At 44.2% G+C, this 22,059-nt stretch overlaps 1 protein-coding gene across 2 annotated transcripts in view; it reads left to right on the top strand.

Annotated features, from left to right (window-relative positions):
• Positions 1-22,059, top strand: part of WDR27 (WD repeat domain 27) — a 155,130-nt gene that overhangs the window by 66,628 nt on the left and 66,443 nt on the right. For both annotated transcript variants that reach the window (XM_033100414.1, XM_033100416.1), the window contains exon 25: positions 6,585-6,683. In XM_033100414.1, coding sequence (XP_032956305.1) covers positions 6,585-6,683 — 99 coding nt within the window. The remainder of the gene's footprint in view (positions 1-6,584; positions 6,684-22,059) is intronic.

Here is a 22,059-nt window from a genome sequence, read left to right as displayed (position 1 = left end):
AAACAGTATGGAGGTTCTTCAAAAAATTAAAAATAGAACAACCTAATGACCCAGCAATTCCACTTCTAGGTTTTTATCCAAAGGCAATGAAATCAGGGTTGTAAAGAGTAATCTGCACTCCCATGTCACTGCAACAGGAGCCAACATGTGCAAACTACCCAAACGTTCATCGGTGAATCTGGTGTGGTGAATACACACAACAGAGTGATACACAGTCATAAAAAAGAAGAAAACCCTACAATGTGGGACAGCAGAGATGGACCTTGAGGACATCACACTAGGTGAAATAAGGCAGTCCCAGGACAGACACTGCATGAGTCCACGTAAATGAAGGATCTCAGCTCAAACTCGGAGTAGGATGGGGTTGTCGGGGGGCGGAGGGGGAGGTGGGGATGTTGGTTAAAGGTCACAGGTTTCCGTGTCACAGGGATTCAGGCTAGCGCCTGTCCAGCAGCACCACGCTGGGAGCTGACAGCAGATACTTGTTAAGAGAGGCGATCTCCTGGTAAACGCTTATTGTCACCTTCTAGGCCTCGGCCAGTGATAGCATCTCTAAGCTTAGACTGGGTCCGCATTCCTGAGGCCATTTTGAGGCCCACACCACTGGGCGTTCACCAGGGGCATTCCTGTAAGAAAGAGTTGGACCTGAGCCCAACTGAGTCTTTCTGGGTAATTTCTGGCTTACAGCAAATACCCAGGACAATGGAATAAGTTTAAAGACGTCACAAGGAGGCAAACAGACACATCATGAATATGGAACATTCTTCAGGAGACAGTCTCTTCAGGTTTATGGCATGAAAAAACCCCCCAAACAACCAACCAACCAAACAGGCAGGGAGAGAAAGGATCGCTCCAAACCAAAAGTGAGAGAGACATAGAAACAATGTATGGGTCCTGATTCCTGATTTTCCCGAAATAACTGTACAAAGACATTTGAGAACACGGGGAAATTATTGTGACTGGGTGTTAAATAGCGAGGAATTATTTTTATTTTAGTTAGGTGTTAAAATGGCAGTACGGTTGTGTGTAAAATGTCCCTACTTTTAGAGATGTTTACAAAACACACGTGGCGTCATCTTTGCAGTTTGCTTCAAAATACGTCATACTATTAATACTTCGACCACAAAAACTACATACAGGGGAAAGTGTAGGGCAGTTGAAGCAAATGGAGCACATTCTTGGTCGTGTTCTACTTGGGCGACGTGTACACGGGGCTCGCTGTGGAATGCTCCACTTTTGTGTCTGTTTGACAAATTTCCAGATTAGAGGCCAAGCACAGCTGTTGGGAACAGAACTGGACACACGTGGTTTGAGTTTCCTTTGTGTAAGCCCAGCGTTGGCTGGCGTGTCCCCTTGAACACAGCCGCTCTGTGACAAGGGACAGTGGCTGGAGAAGCTGAATTTGGCCAGGGGTCTGGGACTCACTTCTCTCCGACCTGTGGGGGTTTCATTTGCAGTAGCGAGCAGTGCTGTCTGCAGTGGGTTACGTGAAGTATGTCTGGGGTTGCACTTAGTCAATACTGCTTAGACATTAGCACGTATTAAGCTGCCATACTGTGATGTGACAGCGTGTGGGCCGATGTCAGCTACTCCTCTGCCAGATCCCTCTGCCCTGCTGTTTCTCTATAGGATCACATTTTGACAGAAATCAACAGGAATGAACGAATGGATCCTTCAGGATACTAGTTATAGAATTGATGGCAGGTCCGAAGATGCTGAAAATGACTAGGTTGTTGTTGGGAAGAAAGTTGGTGAAGATTTATTTCAGGACCATTAAAGCTGCTGCCATCCCAGGTGTGTGACACTGTGTTATGTCTGACCAGTGTCAGCGCCACACCCGTGACCCCTGTGCTATGTGTTTGCAAGAGGCAGTGGCGGAGGTGGGGGCGGGGGGTGGGGACGGGCAGGGGAGGGGTGGAGCTCCCCACTGCAGTTGTCACATTTCCTGTTGCCAGACCTTGATGGAGGCGGAGGAGAGAGTGGCTGTGTGTCTGCCTCCAAGCCTGATGGGAGAACCCAGAGCAGTGTCATCAAGCACCAGTGGCCCACTTGGTGGGACCAAATGTCGTGTGCCCCAATCAGGGTTTTCTAACGCAGTCTTCGCTTCCTGCTGGAAGCTGGCAACGCTTCTGTGTTAGTGGGGTTTTAAATAGGGCTCTGTATTACATCTTGAACATTTTGGTCTTCTGAGCAAAGTTTGTTATTTTTCTCATGGACTAAAAATCCAGTGACCTGAAGAAACGTGCACAGTTCTGACAAACGTCATTTCTGGAAATATTTTTAAAAAGCAAAGTAAATGCGACAGTCGGCTCCCCTGTGGGCGACAGCACTGCGATTATGAAGTTTCAGAAATGTAGAACTAACTTCTATTTGCAATTCTTTTTCCCATTTCCTATATGGGAATAATTTGGGTCCAGGGAGATGAATGGCACGTGAACTCTGAGACGAAAGAATGAAAGAAACTGCGTGTTTGCGGTTTCCGTTCCACGGAATTACCAAACAGCCGTAATGAACTGGTTGAGTTCTGTCTGCAAAACATTCGTCTCTCTCAGTAGTACGTTCAGTCCCTTACAATTTCTGTGAAAATATTTTCGAACAGCAAAGTGTTATTCCAGCCCGAACGCTTTGTGCCATATTCTCATCTTTTGCCTAAAAAATATGCTTCCTTTTTCCCTGCCGCTTTTCTCAGGGCCCATTAAGTCAGTTCTGGAGTCAGATTTACTTCCTACAGTTCTATTTCCAGTCTCACTTGTTTCTTAGTACATTTTAGCTACAGCTTATTCCTCTTTGATGGGGAGAAGTTGCTTCTTGAATCAAGTAACTTATTGTAGTTGAAACATTTGTTCTCCACGTGGACTGCAATGGCATTGGATCATTTGAAAGTTATTCCTTGTTTTTCCACCATATTCTGCACGGTAAATCTTGTCCTTTTGGACTGGCATTGCCACTGTGTGGAAGTGTGGCCCATGACAAGCATATATCTAAAAAAATATTTCTGACATTTGGGGCCTCCAACTGCTGTTTTCAAGTTTCAAGTTTGTCATGAGCGGAAAGGATCATTTGACTCAAGAAACTTCTGTGCGAAAAGATGTGTTTCATTTAATACTGTTAGGTTGGTGCAAAAGTAATTGCGGTTTTTGCATTCATTTTTTCCTTCTAAGCTGCAATTACTTTTGCACCAACCTAATATTTTCATGTAGAAAATAAAAGCCTGTTTCTTAAATAACTCTTGGACTTCTTCTTCTTCTTGACTATTATGGGCCATCTTATGTGCATTTTGAGGTTTCATGCAAATAAAAGCCAGTGCTAATTCCGATTTAGAATTAGTTAAAAACATAGCGAGTCTCAGGGAGGGCTTTCAACAAGAGATAGTCAGGTAGCAGAAGCTGATTTGAGAAGGAAACTACCAACACCGCCTTCTGATTTTTGGAGCCCCACCAGGTAACTGTCTGCACTCACCCCCCATGTTCCTGCTCTTTCAGGGGATGAGGGAGCAGCTCTGTCTTCACCTGCACCTCTGCTCACCCTGTCTCCACTGGCCCAGGATCCCGCCACAGAAGAACACGCTCTCTGCTCCTTCATTCTCAGTCTATTTTCCAGCAGCTTCTAAGCAAGTTCCCTGGAGCCTAGAAGTACTAACTAGCTTAAGCCGTCCCCTGGCTCTCACCTTCCTTAGTGGTTGGATTTCTGTCGCATGTGATGTGGGCGGTTACGGTGCCCACGCGGTTGCCTAACCTCCTGGACTTTGTCCCCACATTCCACTTCTTATGTCTTCAAATTTGTGCTCTCATGTCTTTTCTTACTCATGGTTCTCTGGATGCATCTGACTTCTGTGAGGCTTCTTCCTCTTCTCACATCTTCCACTGTGAACTCAACCCACACTCACGGTCCGAGCTCTCCTCTACTTCACGACTCAAACAGATGTCCGGTAATCTGACCTGGTTTCCTGCTTCCTGAAGATGTCACAGCTGCGGGACATCCGCAGACCTGGCTGTCACCTCGACTCAGAGTGTGCAGAACCAAATGAATGATGTCCCCACGGGATCTGCTTCTCAGAGCACAGCGGCACTTTCCAGTAGGACCTGGTGGTGTTCAGTGCATCTAAATGTGTTATGGAGATGTCACCGTGATTTGAAATCTTTCTTGTTTGTCTCCGTAGCTGGGAACTAGAGGGAAGATGCATGCATGTGTGCGTGTGTGTGTAATAACTTGTAATACAATCCCGACGTACAATTTCTTTACAGGCCATACAGGAGTTGTGCGTTTCACTTGTTTGGACTCCGGTGCTGTGAGTAGTTTTGTGCAGGTCTTCGCTGACGTCTGTTTTCATTTCCCTGGGTTAGGCAGGGGACTGAGATGCTGGCTCTGAAGGGTTGCTGTATGTTTCACATTATCGGAAACTTCCAAACCGGTTTCCAAAGGGTCTGTTCCAGTGGGACCACTGAGCACCGGGTCATAGGTGTGCACGTGTGGAAGTGTGACCCACAGAACTCCAGTTAGAGTGACGAGTGGGGTGGCAAGGCTGACCCGTGCTAGGAGACACTGAGTGGGGCACAGGCTCCATCCAGTAGGTGAGGGCTTCAGACTCCGAAATACGGCAGCTGTGGGTTCGAGCCAGTTTCCAACTCCCACAGCTGTGTGGCCTGAAAAGACGGGCGACCCCAAGCCCTGTTTCCTTGAGGTAGAATTGGGACAGTTACAATGTCTTCATGTATCTGCAGAGGATTAGATGAGGTGATTCATATAGAAGTTAGTGTTTGATAAATGTTTGCTGTTTTTAGTAACCTTCATATTTTATAATCAGAAACAATGGATGCAAAAGAGCTGTGGTCATTACAGTTTCCCTCATCTGCTCAATCTAAACAGCAGACAACAGGAGAGCCTTCAATCCTGAGAAACCTCCAGAATTAGTTAGAAGATCCCTCAGTAAGTCAGTCTTGAAGATAAAATAGTGATGGCAAAGGTCGTTTTGAAATCCCCGTGAGATTAGAGGAATGTGAAAATGGCCTGAGTCCTTTCTGAATGGGTATTGTCAGTGGCAGCAAACTAGCAAGCAACAGCTTAGAGTCAGAGAAACCAGCTTAGAATCTCAGGACCGACACTGCATGGCTGTACTAGTAACTTGCTCTCTACATGTCATGGTTTCCTTAATTAAAATATGGGGATATTAATAATTTAAAGTGAACAAACCTCAACCAACCAGTTGTGATTTATGTGACACTTGTGTGTTCTATAAACAGCGATACATTTTCCCTAAAATGAAATATTTGATGGCAACTCTAGATATCTATATATATATAGCTATAGATGTAAATATAGATACATAGATATGTCTGTCTGTATTTTGTGTGTATCTTTTTATATATTAATGTCATTAGAGGCAAATGTATATCTTTAATTTTGTCAACATCTATAGAAAAATTCTAAATACTTGAATTGTTCAAATTTCAAGGTGATTACCAGGAAACAAAGAATAGACAGTTCTCTCTCAGGTCTATGGAAAAGACAATAAAATACCACTTTTTCGTTCAATTTGGGACTGCTAGGTGAATGAGGTTTGTCAACCCCAAGAAAGAAAATACCTACCAAGAAGGGGTCCTAGTGGCTAATTGAGCTCAAAAATTAAAAACAAAAAACAGCCTATTAGCCGTTGCTGAACCGGCTGAAGCCCAGGGAGAAAGCTGCACTGAGCTGCCCGCCTGGACTGCGTTCCCGGGTCTGAGCAGCCCCTTATAAAGGAGCTCCAGGAATTGTATTTCAACCAATAGGACTGAACTTTCCCCATCCAATCAGAGCTGTGGAGCTGTATTTCCCCCCTCTCCCCATCAGCATCTTCACTGACCAATCAGGACAGTGCTTTTTGGACCAGTTGAACTGTGAGGATTTAGAGTCCTCATTTGCATGAGGAAGACCAATCAGGGACCAGGGGCGGGACTTCTCTCTCTATAAGTCAGCTCCCCTCTATCCTTAGGAGTGAATTTTCCATTGAAGACTGCGTAACCCCTGCTGGAACTGAAACACCAAAGCTGAGGGGAGCAGAGCGGTCGGTGCAGAATGTAGGGTGCCAGAGCGGAGCTGTCTAGCCAGGGTAGGGCTCCAGGGTCGGGCTGGGCTGTAACACTGGGCCACCTGGTCTCGTGCCCAGGGCTGCTCACAGCCAGGCTGTGTTACAACTGAGCTCTTTGCGTTGAACGGTTTCCTTCTTCCCCGCACCCCAAATTGGGGTTGGCATTGAATTGGTGACGACCATTGGTTGACAGGTTGGAATACAAACTCTGTACTCCTGCCTTAAAATTACTCATCAAATAGGAGCATATATTTAAAACTGTTCACAGGATAGTGGGGTCTGATGATGGGCTAGAGAAGATGATATCAATTCATTAATTTAAAAATTCTAAAAGGGAAAAGAAGATACGTGTATTTCATAAATTTAGTTCTGTGACTTACGTGACGTTTTGTCCATTACGGGAATTGCTGCCATGACACTTGATTAGCCATTGTATATACTTCAGCTTTGCATAATATATCTTTGATTATCGCCTTTTTCAACAGAGAATACCTTACCTGTTTGTTTTGTCTTTTAGGCATATGTGTATGAAATGGGCTCAAGCACTTTTTGTCACAGGCTGTCAGGACACACGGACACAGTCACTGGAGTGGCCTTCAGCCCGTCAGCCTCCCAGGTACAGTCCTCCTGTGTGAGTGGGGGTACCACTGCTCCTCGCAAGTCTCGCCTCAGAGCTCGTGTATCTGTCAGACTTTATTTCGGGGAAGTTTCATAATATTTAAGATTACATGGCAGTTATCATTGATTGCAGGGAGACAAACCTAGGAAGCAGTCCATTTGGGGAAAAGCATATTATCGAGCATTTTCTTTTACAGTGAAAGTATTTGTCATTCAGGGCTGATGTGTATTTGCTCTAAGTGAAATACAGAAAATCCTGGAACTATCCAGGGACAAATATGGTGACATGGAGCACTAATATGAACATAGTTAAAATTGAAGGAAGCAAAACAGCAAGTACAGAGCAAGTAAGGAAAGTGTTTGGAAAATCCTCATGAAAAGAATTTGGATGGAGAGAAAAAGACCACAAATTTAAAGAAAGTTACTTTTTTCGGAGAAAATATTTAAGAGAAAATAGCACCAGTTGCAAATCAATCATATAGAAACATGCACATACCTGTATTAAAATGCAGAGGAGGTTTTTTTAATAGAAGATGTAAAAATATTAAGTATTAAATAACTCAGGTATTTGGGAATATAGATTTCATTTTTGTCCCTTTACGTTTGAAGCTGTGATTCAGAGAATTACATTACTGTGTGGTTATGTGCAGCTGCCCGACGCATGTGTGTAGACGAAGTGGGACCGTCTGTAGATGCTATTTTGTTAGCTGGCTCTGTTTCACTAAGATGGATTGTTGCAATCCAGGGCATGTGACAGGGCCTGGGACACAGTGTGCCTTCCATTTGTTTTGAATGTTGAAAAATGGATGACGCTTGTCACGCCATTGGCTGCGGAGCTCCCGTCGGTGTCACTTGAAGGCGTCACAACCCCTCCGTCATTGGCCCCAATTTAGCTTTTCAGTCCGCTGACGATTTAGGTGACTCCTTGTGTCATCCTTTGAATAACACTCTGCCAGTGAGGCTGAGGGGTCGTCAGGAATGAGGGTCAGAGAGGAGAGCAAGGCTAAGCGGCCAGGGAGGTGTATGGTGGGAACTGGGGGTAGTGATTTTTAAATGAAATATTGATGTAAGTTTTTGAAAATTCAATACTGGTGTCAAAATGTCTTAGCATAATTGAACTGAGAACTATTTTGAATACTTGAAAATTTTTAATTAGAAAATGTTGTGTAGGTCTCTATTGCCACGGAGATTATTTTAATGACTAAAAGAAACAAACATGGGCTAAATGTAGTTCTGAGAAAGAAAGGGAGGAAAAAGAGCAGTTGTGCATCTCATGGACATTGATTGTCGATGGGGTGCCATTGAAAAATGGACAGTTTGAGAAGTCAGTTTCGTGTTTGATCGTCTCAGAAAACTGAGAAGCTACACAGAACATGAGCGGATGTTTTCAAACATTAGTACAGCCTGCTGCACTTCATGTGTGTAAGATCGTTACTGAATTTTAGGAACGATGATAAAATAATCCAGTGCTAATTGTCCAAAAGTTTTGCATTTTGTCTGGTCATGGCTATCAAAAAGATCTCTGTGAAATAGCATACTTCCTCAGTAATGGACCCCTGATACGTTTAAAAGTCTTTGTTTTTTAGTATCATATTTATTTGATTTTAACATACATGTTATCCCTTCACTAACATTTCTGATATTGGAGTAAACCTTAGAATCCTCATGCTTCCTGTTTCAAGTAGTGTGTTTTCTTCTGTTTTATTAGCTCATGTTACACCTTATACCTAATGTTGTTTAAAATTGTGTCCATAGCACAAAATACCCAACTCCAGCTTCTGTGTTAAAAAAATCTATGGAATGATACATTGAAACAATAATTTGAACTTTTTACTTGTAGAAAAAGACCCTCTGATTTCCAGTTTAGACATATTAACATTAAAATGTGTGTTTGGGCGTCGGGTGGGGATGGCTTTGCCTTCACTGGGAGAACGCGCGATTAGAGCCATAGGCTTGGGGCCGTCCCTCAACAGACAGGGGTGCTGATGGTCCCGTTCCATGGGGTCTGTGATCTGGAATGGAGACACTTTCCTCTGAGTGGGCAGGAGGATAAAAGGTGTGCAGAGGGCTGGGGGTGTCGTAGGTACCTTGGAAATGCTGTGTTCTCCACAGAGGGGACGAAACAGGCGATACCCTAGGTGTATTGCCAAGGATGAGTGTTACCCTTACGAGAGGTGGGATAGGTGCGGTGGGTCTCATTCTGCCAAATCTAGCAGATTTAATTCTTCAGTTAAAATGGCTGCCTGCCTGCCTCCACCCTTCCCCCACTTCATCATTATTTTTCTTGATCTCGTAAATTTTAGGTGACTTCCATGGGTTTGAGTATGTGCTTACAACGATGAGCTACTATCGTTCGAGCCCCCTTTTCCTGGTTGTGTGTCAACCCTGGCCCCTGTGTGTGGCTGGCTGCGCTGGGTCGCTGCCCGGGCCATGAGGAAACCCACATGTGCCACGCTGTCTCATCTGTGACCTCATGTACGGCCGGGCTCATGAAATCCAACAAAGTGGGCATTTGTCTCCGTTTCCCAGCTGGGACACTGGCACAGGGCTCCCACACCTGCTTCAGGACTCCGACCGATGGCTGGTGTGGTGCTCATGAGGCGATCGCTACCTTTATGCCGGGGACCTGGCGCGACTTGCAGAAAGGCAGGAGGCAATTCCATGACTAGTTATTTGTAAGATAAGCTTCAGTTGTGAGAGACACCCCTTCCAGAAATTCAAGTTTTGAGCCATCAGAATGTTCGTGGGTGGGATCAACAAGCAGCGTTTTCCTCACCGTTCTCACTCAGTGATTGATGTGAGACTAATGAGTCTTCTGGAAAAAGATTGTGCTCGTGCTGATGAAACTATTTCAGCAACACCTGTGCCAAAGGGGGGCCGTTTAGCTTGGGTGAAGGACACCCAGCCTGAGGTCATCTGTGTCAATAACTGATGTCACCAGGTTCCCCGCGGGAATTACTAGTTCACAAGTCAGTGTCTCTTAAGCCAGGAAACCACTTTGGGTGTCGTTTGAAGACATTTACAGTTGTTTCCAACACGAGGGGTGGAGGGAATTAGGTCCACGTTTAGTCTGAGGTGCACCGTTGTCGCCGAACTTGGGAGAGTTGGCTCGTCCGAGGTGGTGTCCAGCCGCCAGCACCCAAGGAGCGCCCTGTGGCTGCAGCACGGTGCCAGTGTGGATGGGCCAGGGGGTCGCTGTTGCGGGCTGGCCAGTCTTCACCATTACCCGTGGATAAAGAGGCGCCCTCCCGGCAGGAGCCAGTGCCCGAGGTCCAGAGCCAGTGGCACTGGCCGCCCTGCGCAGGCCGTACTCTCGGACGGTCCACAGTATCTCATTGTCTTGGTCTCTGTCCCCTGGCCGTAGTTGCCTCTCCACAGGGCCCGTGGGAACGCCCCCAGCGGTGGCCACCCTCACCATGCTGCTGAGCGCTCATCAACATCCTGGGGTCTGTGACCAACCATCACACAGCTCTGCTCTGATCCAGCAACTCTCCCGAGGGACACAGTTTCAGCCCAGTCACAAAACATGGGCTCACACATCATACGAGACCACTACACCACAGCTCTGGAAATGACCAGAGGACCCCAAAGCTCACGAGGGAGCACAGGCTCCACGGAATGGCCCGGCTCCAGGAGACTGGGCCAGTACTCCTACGTGTGCTGCCAGGAGACACAGCTGTGCAGCACAGGGTCCGGCCAAGTGTGGCTTGGGAGAGCGTGTTGTCAGCTAGGGCTCACAGGGCATGCAGAGGACACCGGGATGCTTGTCATAGACATACCTGCTCAGATGCTTTACTGTGTAGGACGGGAACACAACGTCAAGAAACTCATAGTTAATTTTCCTGGCTGACGTGGGAGCCAAGCTAAACTCTGATTTCTAACAAGAGAGATGCAAGATGTCTCAAACCTGCTGTGTGGAAGAAGGGAGTGGACTGCGCTGTAAACTCAGGGGTCCCAGGGTTTGAAAGTGTGGTCCAGAGAGGTGGGCTGTCTACCTAGTCACGAGACAAGTTCAGGAGAATCGTCGGTTAGCCCTGGAGGAGAGCTGCTCCACGGGAAGGTCAAAATAGACAAAAATTTTGCAAGTATAGAAGAGTCACAAATATAGCTGTACCTCATGCTGTCACATTTATCTTACATTAACGTGACAATCATCAGTTTTATCTTGTGTCACATATAAAATAATCAGTGAAATAAGAGCATTAATGTAAGTTAACGTAAAAGCTCTTTCTTATTGATAGTGGGTCTCGAGGCTTTATTTTTCACTGTCCATTTCTGTATTGTAATGGAACATTGTGCTCTGGCCTTTCTCGCTCTCCTGGGCTGCATTTAGACCATGTTACCTGGGACACAAAGTGCAAACATGGGAGAGCTCAGACAGTTTATGCAAAGAGACGAGCGACAGATGGAGGCCCTTCTGTGCATGCAGAGCTCAGTGTACATGGCAGAGCTCAGGCTGCAACACGGGTAAACCCGGGAAGTGAGGGCCTGGGGTGGCGGCCCGCCCTCCGCAGGCTGGCTGGTGCCTGGACGTGGGGAAAGGTAAGGAGAAAGGACACAGGAATCTGAAAACTTCTTATTTTCGTTTAAGATATTTATAGTGGACACTTAGATTGTTTTTGATATTTTGGTACCATGTTTCCCCAAAAGTAAGACCTAGCCGGATCATCAGCTCTAGTGTGTCTTTTGGAGCAAAAATTAATATAAGACCCGGTCTTAATATGATATAAGACTGGGTCTTATATAATATAATGTAAAACTGTATATAATATAATATAATATAATATAATGTAATATAATGTAATCCTGGGTATAATACAACATAATATAAGACCGGGTCTTATTTTAATTTTTGTTCCAAAAGATGCATTAGAGCTGATTAGGTCTTATTTTGGGGAAAACACAGTATTATAAGTAATGTTTTGGTTACAGCTTGGAGCATACAGTGTTTTCTATATACCTAGATTTATTTTCTCAAAATAGGTCATTAAAAGTACTACTACTGAGTAAAATTACAAAAACTTTGAAAGGGTTCTGATAGATGCAGAGAAATACTTCTCAAACTGTTTTCCGTTGTTTCTTTACCAGGTTAAGTTATTAACACTTTCATTATCTTTGTTAAATTCATTATCAAGAAACATTACTTCATTGTTTTAATTTGGCTTTCTTTGAATGCTATTGTACATAATTCCATATGCTATTAGCAATTTGAGTTTTTTTCATTTTTAAATTGCTTGTTTGTATCTTTCATATCTTTAACGTATGGATCTAATGTTTTGCTTATTGATTGCCCTAGCTTTTAATTTAAAATTGACATTTTGTCCTTTGTATTTACACTAAGTGGTTTTCTTAGATTTGGTTTTGCTTTTTGTTTTGTTGTTTCTTCTTTGAAGTACAGAACTTTGATTTCTCCTATTTGTATTATACCTAGATAATTTTTTCTATCCAGTGATTTATCTCTGCTGAAATTATAGTAGAATCTTTACCATATTATAGTTTTTTAATTCCCTTCGCTGACTGTGATAGTCAGTATCTGGGTCATTTCAGAGTCTGGTTCTGTTGATTGCTTTGTTTCTTGACAGTTGGCTCCCATTTTTGGTATGTGTTATACATTTGAATGAAAGCTAGATATTGACCATAGAAGAACGTTGAGTATGCCTGGATGAGCACGTCTCTTTTTCTGCTGGGCTGTTCGTTTGCAGGTTTGATTCAGTAGAGTTAGGAGTTGAGCCAAGTGCCATTCACTTTAATTATTAAAACTTTGATTATAGTAGGGCCATTGGAATTAATCTGTAGGGGCCATTATATAAATATAAGTACAAAGACAATATTGTTACCTTCTAGGAACTTTAAAATATCCACTATTCTTCCCCAAGTCATCTTTTGTCAAACGTTTTAGGAAAAAATTATTTATTGAAGCACTATGAGGATGAAATTTAAATCCATCTGTTTTAATTGGGCTATTTTACTTTGAGAGTTGTGGTTTAGCTCTGCCAAGGAAAAACAAACTAAGTCTTTATCTGGAAAAAGTGTTATTTTCCTAGATATTTAAGTTGAATAAAATTTTGTGATATTTGTGATCATTTCATCACTTTGGATTCATTAAGTTCAGGAGTAAGATTACAGTATTTCCTTCTTAATTCCTGTAACTCATTACCTGCTCTCGTGCTGGTCTTGCATCACAAGTGACCGGCAGGAGATCAGTGTCCCTAAGAAAGTTAAGGGCTGAGATTCTCGCTTCCGGCTAAGCCTCTTCTGAGCATGGTTGTCATGTAGACACTGCTCCTGGCACAAGTGTTCTGTCTTATGAAGAGAGATTTCCTAACATTTTTAAGTTCAAAAAGGATTAGTTGTAAATAAATAAACCTACATTTGTAAAGAAAGTTTTATGGTTTACCCAAAGTACTTTTGGGCAATGAAGTGCCAGCGAAGTGGGTCTTGTCTCCTCATAAAGACATCGCTTCACAAAATGGTTAGAACAATGTGCAGTTCCTCATCTGTTTTCCCTCTGGATCCCTGGTCCAGAGCACTCACCTGTGTTTCAGTTTCTGCTTTTCATTTCTGTTCTAGTTCTTGTCTGTGCCCTTGTTCAGAGTGCAGCTGTGACCTGGCCTCTGGGGCAGGCCTCGCTCCTCACCAGAATTCTCTGTCAGTGCTGCCTGTGGTTTCCTTGATTACAGAACCAGAAAAAGCCATGAGAGCTATGCCGAATCCGTGTGGGTGCATTGTTCCCCCAACAGACTGGAAAAGTTGGTGAGAGGGAAACAGCATTCAGTGAGATGGTAGAGTTCAAGGGGGGCGGTTGACAGAAAATTACACATGAGCATAAAATACCCAATGGAATGACTTCAGGTTTGTTTCCCCCCCCCCCCCCCCGCCCCCAGCAATGTGGGTAGGCATTAACGTGTCTTAGGAGGGCTAAATGCAAACGAAGTCCAACCAAGATGAGGGACAATTTAGCTGCCTGCAAACAGGCAGAAGGGTTAGGAAAAGGTGTTACCTGGACCTCAGCTGTACGATCCCCCTCAAGGGCACGTGTTTGGAGACACCTGCTGTCATCGTATAAAAAAAGGCTCAGCTTGCTCAGTTGGTTATGTTCTAGCTTCCCTAGAAGGTAACCCCAACTTATTTCAGATTGGAAAAGGTTTCTCTACTGGTTAGAATTGAATGTAGAGATAAAGTATATCAAGCCCACAGTATTAATGTATTTTCATGAATTTGGGAATAATCCATGAATAATGAATATTTAAGGTGTTTATAATGCTTTTAAGGATTTCCATGTATTAAAATATTTGATTCTAATTTGAAATGTGAATTGACTTTAGACTTGTGACATTTTCTTTTTATTTTTTTAATTATTTTTTTCCAGTTACAGTTGACATTCAGTATTTTATATTTGTTTCAGGTGTACAACATAGTGGTTAGACATTTATATAATTTATGTAGTGATCCCCCCGATGGCACTATACATAGTTGTTGCAGCATTACTGACTATATTCCCCCGTGCTTTACTTTACATCCCCATGACTATTTTGTAAACACTAATTTGTACTTCTTAATCCATTCACTTTTTTCAATCAGTCCCCCAAATCTCCTCCCATCTGGCAACCATCAAATTGTTCTCTGTATCTATGAGTCTGTTTTTGTTTTGTTTGCTCGTTTATTCTGTTCTTTAGATTCCACTTTAAATGCAATCATTTGGTATTTGTCTTTTCCTGTCTTACTTATTTCACTTAGCACAATACCCTTTAGGTCCATCCATGTTGTCGTAAGTGATAAGATTTCGTTGTTGATAAGATTTCGTTGTTGTTTATGGCTGAATAATTTTCCATTGTATGTATGTACTACATCTTCCTTATCCAATCATCTATTCATGGGCACTTAGGTTGCTTCCATATCTTGGCTATTGTAAACAGTGCTGCAATGAACAGGGGGTGCATCTATCTTTTCAAATTGGTGTTTTGGATTTCTTTGGATAAATACCCGGGAGGGGAATTGCTGCGTCATAAGGTAGTTCTATTTTTAGGTTTTTGAGGAGCCTCCATCCTGTTTTCCACAGTGGCTGCAAGAATCTGCAGTCCCACCAACACTGCACGAGGGCTCCCTTTTCTCCACATCTTTACCAACACTTGTTGTTTGTTGATTTATTGATGATGCCATTTTGACAGGTGTGAGCTGATAGCTCATTGTGGCTTGTACTTTTTTTTTTTTTTTGCATTTCTCTGATGATTAGTGATGTTGAGCATTTTTTCATACGTCTATTGGCCATCTGTATGTCCTCTTTGGAGAAATGTCTGTTTAGGTCCTCTGCCCATTTTTTAATTGGGTTGTTTGTTTTTTTGGTGTTGAGTTGTTTGAGTCCCTTATAAATTTTGGATATTAACCCCTTATAAGATGTACCATTGGTGAATATCTTCTCCCATTCAGTAGGCTGCCTTTGCATTTTGTTGATGGTTTCCTTTGCTGTGAAAAAACTTTTTAGTTTGATGTAGTCCCATTTGTTTATTTGTTATTTTGTTTCCCTTGCCTGAGGGGATATATCAGAAAAAATATTATTAAGAGCAATGTCAGAGAGTTTACTACCTGTGTTTTCTTCCAGGAGTTTTATGGTTTTGGGTGTTACAGGTAAGCCCTTACTCCATTTTGAGTTTATTCTTGTATATGGTGTAAGAAGGTGATCCAGTTTCATTTTTTTGAATGTATCTGCCCAGTTTTCTAAACACCATTTATTAAATAGACTGTATTTACCCCAATGTATATTCTGGCCCTTTTTTTGTCATAGATTAAATGACCATATAGGCATGGCTTTAATTCTGGGTTCTCTGTTCTGTTCCATTGATCTATGTGTCTGTTTTTATGCCAGTACCATGCTGTTTGGATTACTATAGACTTGCAATGTAGTTTGATATCAGGAAGTGTGATACCTCCAGTTTTATTCTTCTTTCTCAAGATTGCTTTGGCTATTTGGGGTCTTTCGTGGTTCCATATAAATTCTTGTCACATTTTAGTTGAAAAAAATAAGAAAATTTTACTAAGTTTGTTAGCAGCATTTGAATTTTTAAAAGAAAATGTAATATATTAAGTTTGAAATTAATCTTGACAATTTTAAAATAATTTAAGTTGTAAATTTAACTCATTACCTAATGAATTTTAATCTGTTCACCATGAGTAGATTTTACATAAATCAAAGGCCACTTTGCATGTAATTGTTAAAATTTTCTAGATTTCTAAATATATAATAAATAAGATTAAGTTAATTAAAAGCTTAAGGAACTAAGTTTTTAAAAATTGAACTTTAGTAAATTGAATGATAACGTTTAAAACCTCAAAAAGGACCACCGATCCCATCCCTCTGTAGGAAACCACCTTGGTCACCGTAGCGCCCCGTTGTGTCCTCAGGGGGTGTTTGCATCGCTGGTCGTCCCGGCACAGTTGCTGAGTTGTGACTCACTGTTTGCCGTGTTGATCAGAGGGGTGGTGCAAAGTCTCTGAGTAAAATGACCACTAAGAAGAAAGCCTTCTGTTGCGCACGAAACAGGCCCCCCAAGCTGTCAGAGACTTTGCTCCATTTTAGTCATGTCCCGCCCCACAGTTCTGTGGTTTATACTTGTCGTGGAGCCATGCCCCGTGCAGGAAAGGATGCCATAGCACACAGTAAGTCCAGTAGTGTCTTCACGGTTTAAAGTAAGTGAACACATAGTATAGATTTTTAACATCTGGAAGAGGTGTTTATAGTAAATGAGACTGACTGGCCCCTGAAATACTGAACATGTAATAGATCAGGGTGGGCAGTGCCCTGTCTTATTTGGAATAGCGCACCAATTTACTTAGGTGTTTCTAATTTAGAATATTATGAAGAACTTAATGTTAAAACTCAGTCTTCTGATGATTGATTGAGGGTAAAGTTTCATCCTGGTATAAAATTTTACCAAAAAATAGTCTTTGCATTTAGAAATTGGCCTAAAAGTCCAGGCAAAAACACATAAAACACCATTCGTGTTCTGTTCTTTGGAAAGGAAACATTTGTGTTTCTCTGCCAACCCCTAGATGCTGACTGGCAAAATTCGTCTGGACCAGTATGGTGCTGTGTAAGCCACATAACAATCTGTCTCCCAGACACACCATCTTCTAAAATGTCGGATGATGCATCAGCCCAGTGGGGCTGAGTCAAACTGGCTTTATTTTCTCTAAATATAGCAACTGCCATGGGATTTTTTTCTTTAGTGAATGCAGCATCTATGAGAATGGCTTTTCCTCCTGTTGAAGTGTAGTTGGCATACACCATTGTGTCAGTCTCGGTGTACACTACTGATCTGGCATTTATGTACCTTATGGTGTGGTCACCTGAAGAGCTATCACCAGGGTTAGACTGGACGCCCTGTGTTCTACACTCCATCCTAATAAACAGTCCAGTTAGAAAATGGACCGAGGACCCGAGTGGACATTTCCCCAAAGAGGGCACACATCCAGTCACCGGGCAGAGGACCTCGTCCCAGGGCCTGCCGCTGGCTCCCTTCTCACCTGGTTGCTGACCCCTGTCCCCGAACTGCCGAACCTGGGGCCTTGCCGCGAGCCTGTGTTCTTGCTCCCCGTGCCCCCACGTTCATCGCCAACAGATTACCCACTCGCTCCTCCTCCTCCTCTGCTCTCTGATTCTCATCCCACTTCCAGCAGTTGCGCAGACCTTTCCTTGCTGGTTTCTGCATCTCCACACTTCCCTACGGCCAGTCTTCCATCTGCTGCCTGTTCTGGTCCCTCACCACTCGCTTCTGAGTGGGTGCCACTCACCCACAGACGGTGAGACTAAGCGTGGCATGGCACGGAAGTGGGGTGCCAGGCCTTCTGTTTGTCCTGCTGAGTGTGGTGTGTGCCTACGCCTGGAGCCGGTCCCCTTTATTTTCAGGTGTTGGGTGCTGTCAGTGCCCCTGTAGGGTCTGCTTTCACATCATTGCCCCAATTCTGATATGTTCTCTGTCGGTGTTCATTTAGTTCATTGAGTTCTCTCTGATTTCCCTTTACGTTTCTTCACTGGTTCATGGGTTCTCCAAAAGTGTGCTGTTTTGTTTCCAATACTTGGGGTTTTTTTGGAGCTCTTTCTTTTATTGCTTTTTAATTTGACTCCATGTGATCAGAGGACACACTTGGCATGATTTAAATTTATTGAACTTTGTCCCATGTTCTGTGTTCACTTGAATGTGTATTTTGCTGGTGGTGCTGGAGTATTCTAGAAATAGCAATTAAGTCAAGTAGGCTAGCTGTGTCCCTCAAATCGTCTGAGTACTTACCGATTGTCTATTTATTCTGTCAGCTGTTGAGAATGGGTTTGAAATCTCTGACCATAATGTGGGGTTTCCCTTTTTCCTTGTAATTCTATCAGTTTATTGCTTCCTGTATTTTTAAGGTACTCTGTTGGGTTTCTGATTGTTATGTCCTGTTGGTGAATAGACCCCTTTTGTTTTATGAAGTTTGGTTCTTTACTTCTTTGTTTTGAAATACAGTACTTTGATAGTAACAGAGTCACTCTGCTTCCTTCTGAATGGTGTTAGGACATTTTTTTATTCTTTTTCTCTTAACCTGTTTGGCTCTAGGAGGAAACTGACCAAGGTCTGAGAGGCAGTTAAGCGACAGAGCAGTATGGAGCCCATCTTTATTTGGATTGACACCTACGATTGACACCCATCGACTCTCTGCTTTGACTTTTGCCTCTGATGCAGTGTTCACCTTCCTGGCAGGCTACACGCCAGCCTCCCCGCACACCGGCTACAGCGGGTCTAACTTAGAGTTTCTCTTTTTGCTGCATGCCCAAGCCTGATTTCTTATTTGTAGCCAAGGACAGAATGGTTTGAATTCAATTTAAATGTTTAGTTGTACTCAGTAGGTATTTGCTGCATAACAGTCACTATTCTAGATGCTTTATTGAATTATAACATTCTCAGAAATGGGCACTATTATCTTTGAGTTACAGATAGGGAAACTGAGGCATGAGGAGAAGAAAATACTTGAGTAAGTCCGCACAGTGGTAAGTGGATATGCTAAGACCAGCACTCGCTGGACAGATTTCGGATCCCACACTCAGTGTTACTGTGCCCAGCACTGCACCCCCAGGGAGCTGAGAGAACAGCAGACAGAGGCCACAGTGCGACCCTGGGGACCAGGGCAGCTCCTGGGAGACGAGGACTTGAGACGCGTGGGACCTTCCGAGGCAGCTACGCGAGGGGAGGTCATATCTTACTTGCTGTGGGGATCTAGGACTGGAATGTGTTTTCCATCTTAGATTTATTGACTAGAGCTGAATTCCAAATCAAGATTTCTAAAAAGTTGCTTGTTTCAGTTCTAGGCAAGGGAATGTAATTATATTTTTATTAATATGGCATTGCTACTTGTATTTTTCTAGCCATCGAGTGCTTTCAAATATGTGTTTTCACATATGACATTCTAGTTCTGAGGAGTGTGTGATTCGCAGGTATTTCCTGACTGTCTCATCGTGCCCACACCATAAAAGTTAATTTCATCCCTAAAAACGACAGTACCTTCCTTTTGGAAAATATTCTGCAGATTCGAGCACAGTTAACAGCCAAATCATAAATTTAAATGTAATACAGACAGAGAACTAGGAGGCCTACGTCACATGACTTATTTTAATATTCAAGTAATTTTCTATCATAGCCAAAAGCGGCACCACAAATCTGTCTTCGCTGTAGCGGCACAAGCTGTCCAAGTGAGACATTAAGAAGATGAGACATAAATAAGGCATTGACTTCAGATTTGGGGTTGCTGGTGGAATTCCTTGAACAGAAAGGGAACGGAACTGGACTGTGAGACCAGTGGGGTAGGTCTGTTTGAGCTGCAGACCATCCAAGGCAGTCGGGGCTGGCGCTTCCCCACAGAGAGCGTTAGGTCCCCCAGCACAGGACGGAAGGTCCCCATTGACCCGTGGGGAGCACAGCTCATTGCAGGACTCAGGTGGGAATGACTTCTCTCTTGCCAGCAGTATCAAAATGAAGTCTGTTTTGTACGGACAACAGACACAGGTTTTGGACTTACCTTAGCCTCATGACAAATACTTGGATTGGAACATCATGGTGTAAAAATACACATGTGCAAACATGCTGGAGTGTTTCTGGGGGGTGAAGACAAAGACATGTGGGCCCCCGCACCAGACACTATTTCCATGGACCCGTGGAGAGGCCACACAGTGGGTTATCACAGCCTCAGGACTTTGTGGCAGTCGTCTCAGGTCACGCTTAGCAGAGCTGTGTTGTCCCCTGGAAAATGGTGTGTTGTCTGTCCCAGGTGAGCACTGGCCATCCCAGGTGACAGTCCCAAGTGAGCGCCGGCTGTCCCAGGTGAGCGCTGGCCATCCCAGGTGAGCGCTTGGCATCCCAGGTGAGTGCTAGCCATCTCAGGTGACAGTCCCAGGTGAGTGCCTGCTGTCCCAGGTGAGCACTGGCCATCCCAGGTGACAGTTCCAGGGGAGCGCCGGCAGTCCCAGGTGAGCACTGGCCATCCCAGGTGAGTGCTGGCTGTCCCAGGTGACAGTCCCAGGTGAGCACTGGCCATCCCAGGTGAGCGCCAGCCATCCCAGGCGACAGTCCCAGGAGAGTGATGGCCATCCACACTGTGTTTCCACCACTGACTTGTGTCCTGCACCCGTCATTCCCAAGCAGGGACTCCTCTGGCCTCAGCCCGGTGCTGCTCTTGTTCCCACTGTCTTGCAGTCACCCCGAGTCTGTCTGCACCTCAGTGACAGTGCCTCCCCACCTGTAGTAAATCGATGCTGCCTGAGGCCCCTGGGTCACACAGGGGACTGGCCCGGTGGACAGTAGTGCAGAAATTCGTAGTAAGAGGTGCTCAAAACTCACTAAGTGACATCCTTGAGGAGGGTGTTTCATGTCACGGCTTGTGGGAGAAGGGAGAGTCAAGGGCAGCATTGGACCAATTTCTGACGGGATGCGGGTCACACGTGCTCGCTTGACCCAGAATATTGTAACTCATGGGGGGAAATATGATGACGTGGTTTATTTCATAGTGTCAGTTTTTAGCAAATTATAAACACACCGTGGAGTTCAGGTTTTCTAGACAACAGGGTTTCTGTGAACGCTGGGAAGACATCTACCGTGCGTACACTATTGTCGTATTTTTTGTCTAACATATTTAATGTAGAAATTGACAATGGAGCAGTCTCATTTCTTTTAACGCGCCTTCGTGACCATTTTTTAAGTACGTGAAGGGAAAAACAAGATATTTTCCTGTACTTTGATATGTTTAATCAACATAAAATCAATTTTTGAATAAAAATAAAAAAGGACAGATTGAAGGTAGAAGTCAAAGTGTGGACAGTTTATCTGCAGTAGTTGTAAAATGACACGTAGGAGACGGCCTCCCTCTCCTCTTGTGCAGGTAACTGCCACACAGGCCCTAGGCTCAGCCCTGGCAGGCGAGTGTGTCCCGTCCCGGGCACAACTGTGAGCCTCGCCCCACGTGCAGACTGGCTCCTTCACCCTGGGAGTCCCATTTGCCTCCCCAGTCGGTCCTCATGTCCACACCACAGACGAAAGGTGTCCTAACATCTGTCACAGGGATGGCTCCTGGCGTTTCTAGATCGTTGCTGTAATGGAAACGGGCCCAGCGTAGTGATTTTAAATGTGCCGTGCTGTGGCCAGTATGGAGCTCTTCCTTTAGCGGTGAAGCGTTGCCTTGTACGGGCAGCACAGTTTGACCACGAGCTCCCCAAGGTCAGGTGGGGGGGCCATCCACACCCCCGCTGGCGGGTCCCTGTGGGAGGGCCCAGCGTGCCGTGTGTCATCTTCCGTGGGTTTGTTAGTCTTGTGAATTTCAGCTACTTTGGTATTTTGTTGTGGTTTTCATTTGCATTTCTTTAACAGTAGGTGAGATGGAACACTTTATCACGCTTATAGGTCTGTTTTAATTGTTTTCTTATTACTGAGTTGCAGAACTTGAAATGAACGTATTGCGGATACTACCATGTGGTGGGTACTGCCGCCACCCGCGTGGCCAGGAGGGCTCAGCCTGTGGGGGAAAGGGCGAGGAGATTGAGAAAAGACGCGGAGACAGAAAAGCTGGGATCCGGAGGGCCACCGTCCACGGATGGCGGAGCAGTGGCACAGTCTTTATTTCACTCACAGTTTATATACAGGCTTAGAACAACTGTCTATACAAACAAGTATTAGCAGAACAAGCAGGTATTATTAGAACATTTTGTTTTGTGTATTGGCGAGTTTGTATGTCTGTGGCTGCCTTAGTGTGACCTTGTACTTTCTGGGAAGACGCTGAGGCGAGTCTTCCCAGGGGAACGACCTTGCGGCTGCGAGGCCCTAGTCAGCTCACAGCCCGCTCCCCACAGGGTACACGCA

The sequence above is a fragment of the Rhinolophus ferrumequinum genome (assembly GCF_004115265.2).
Source record: "Rhinolophus ferrumequinum isolate MPI-CBG mRhiFer1 chromosome 3 unlocalized genomic scaffold, mRhiFer1_v1.p scaffold_36_arrow_ctg1_4, whole genome shotgun sequence".
NCBI classification, from domain to species: domain Eukaryota; kingdom Metazoa; phylum Chordata; class Mammalia; order Chiroptera; family Rhinolophidae; genus Rhinolophus; species Rhinolophus ferrumequinum.
Note: the sequence above shows the minus strand (reverse complement) of the source record. Positions and strands in the feature narration are given on the sequence as shown.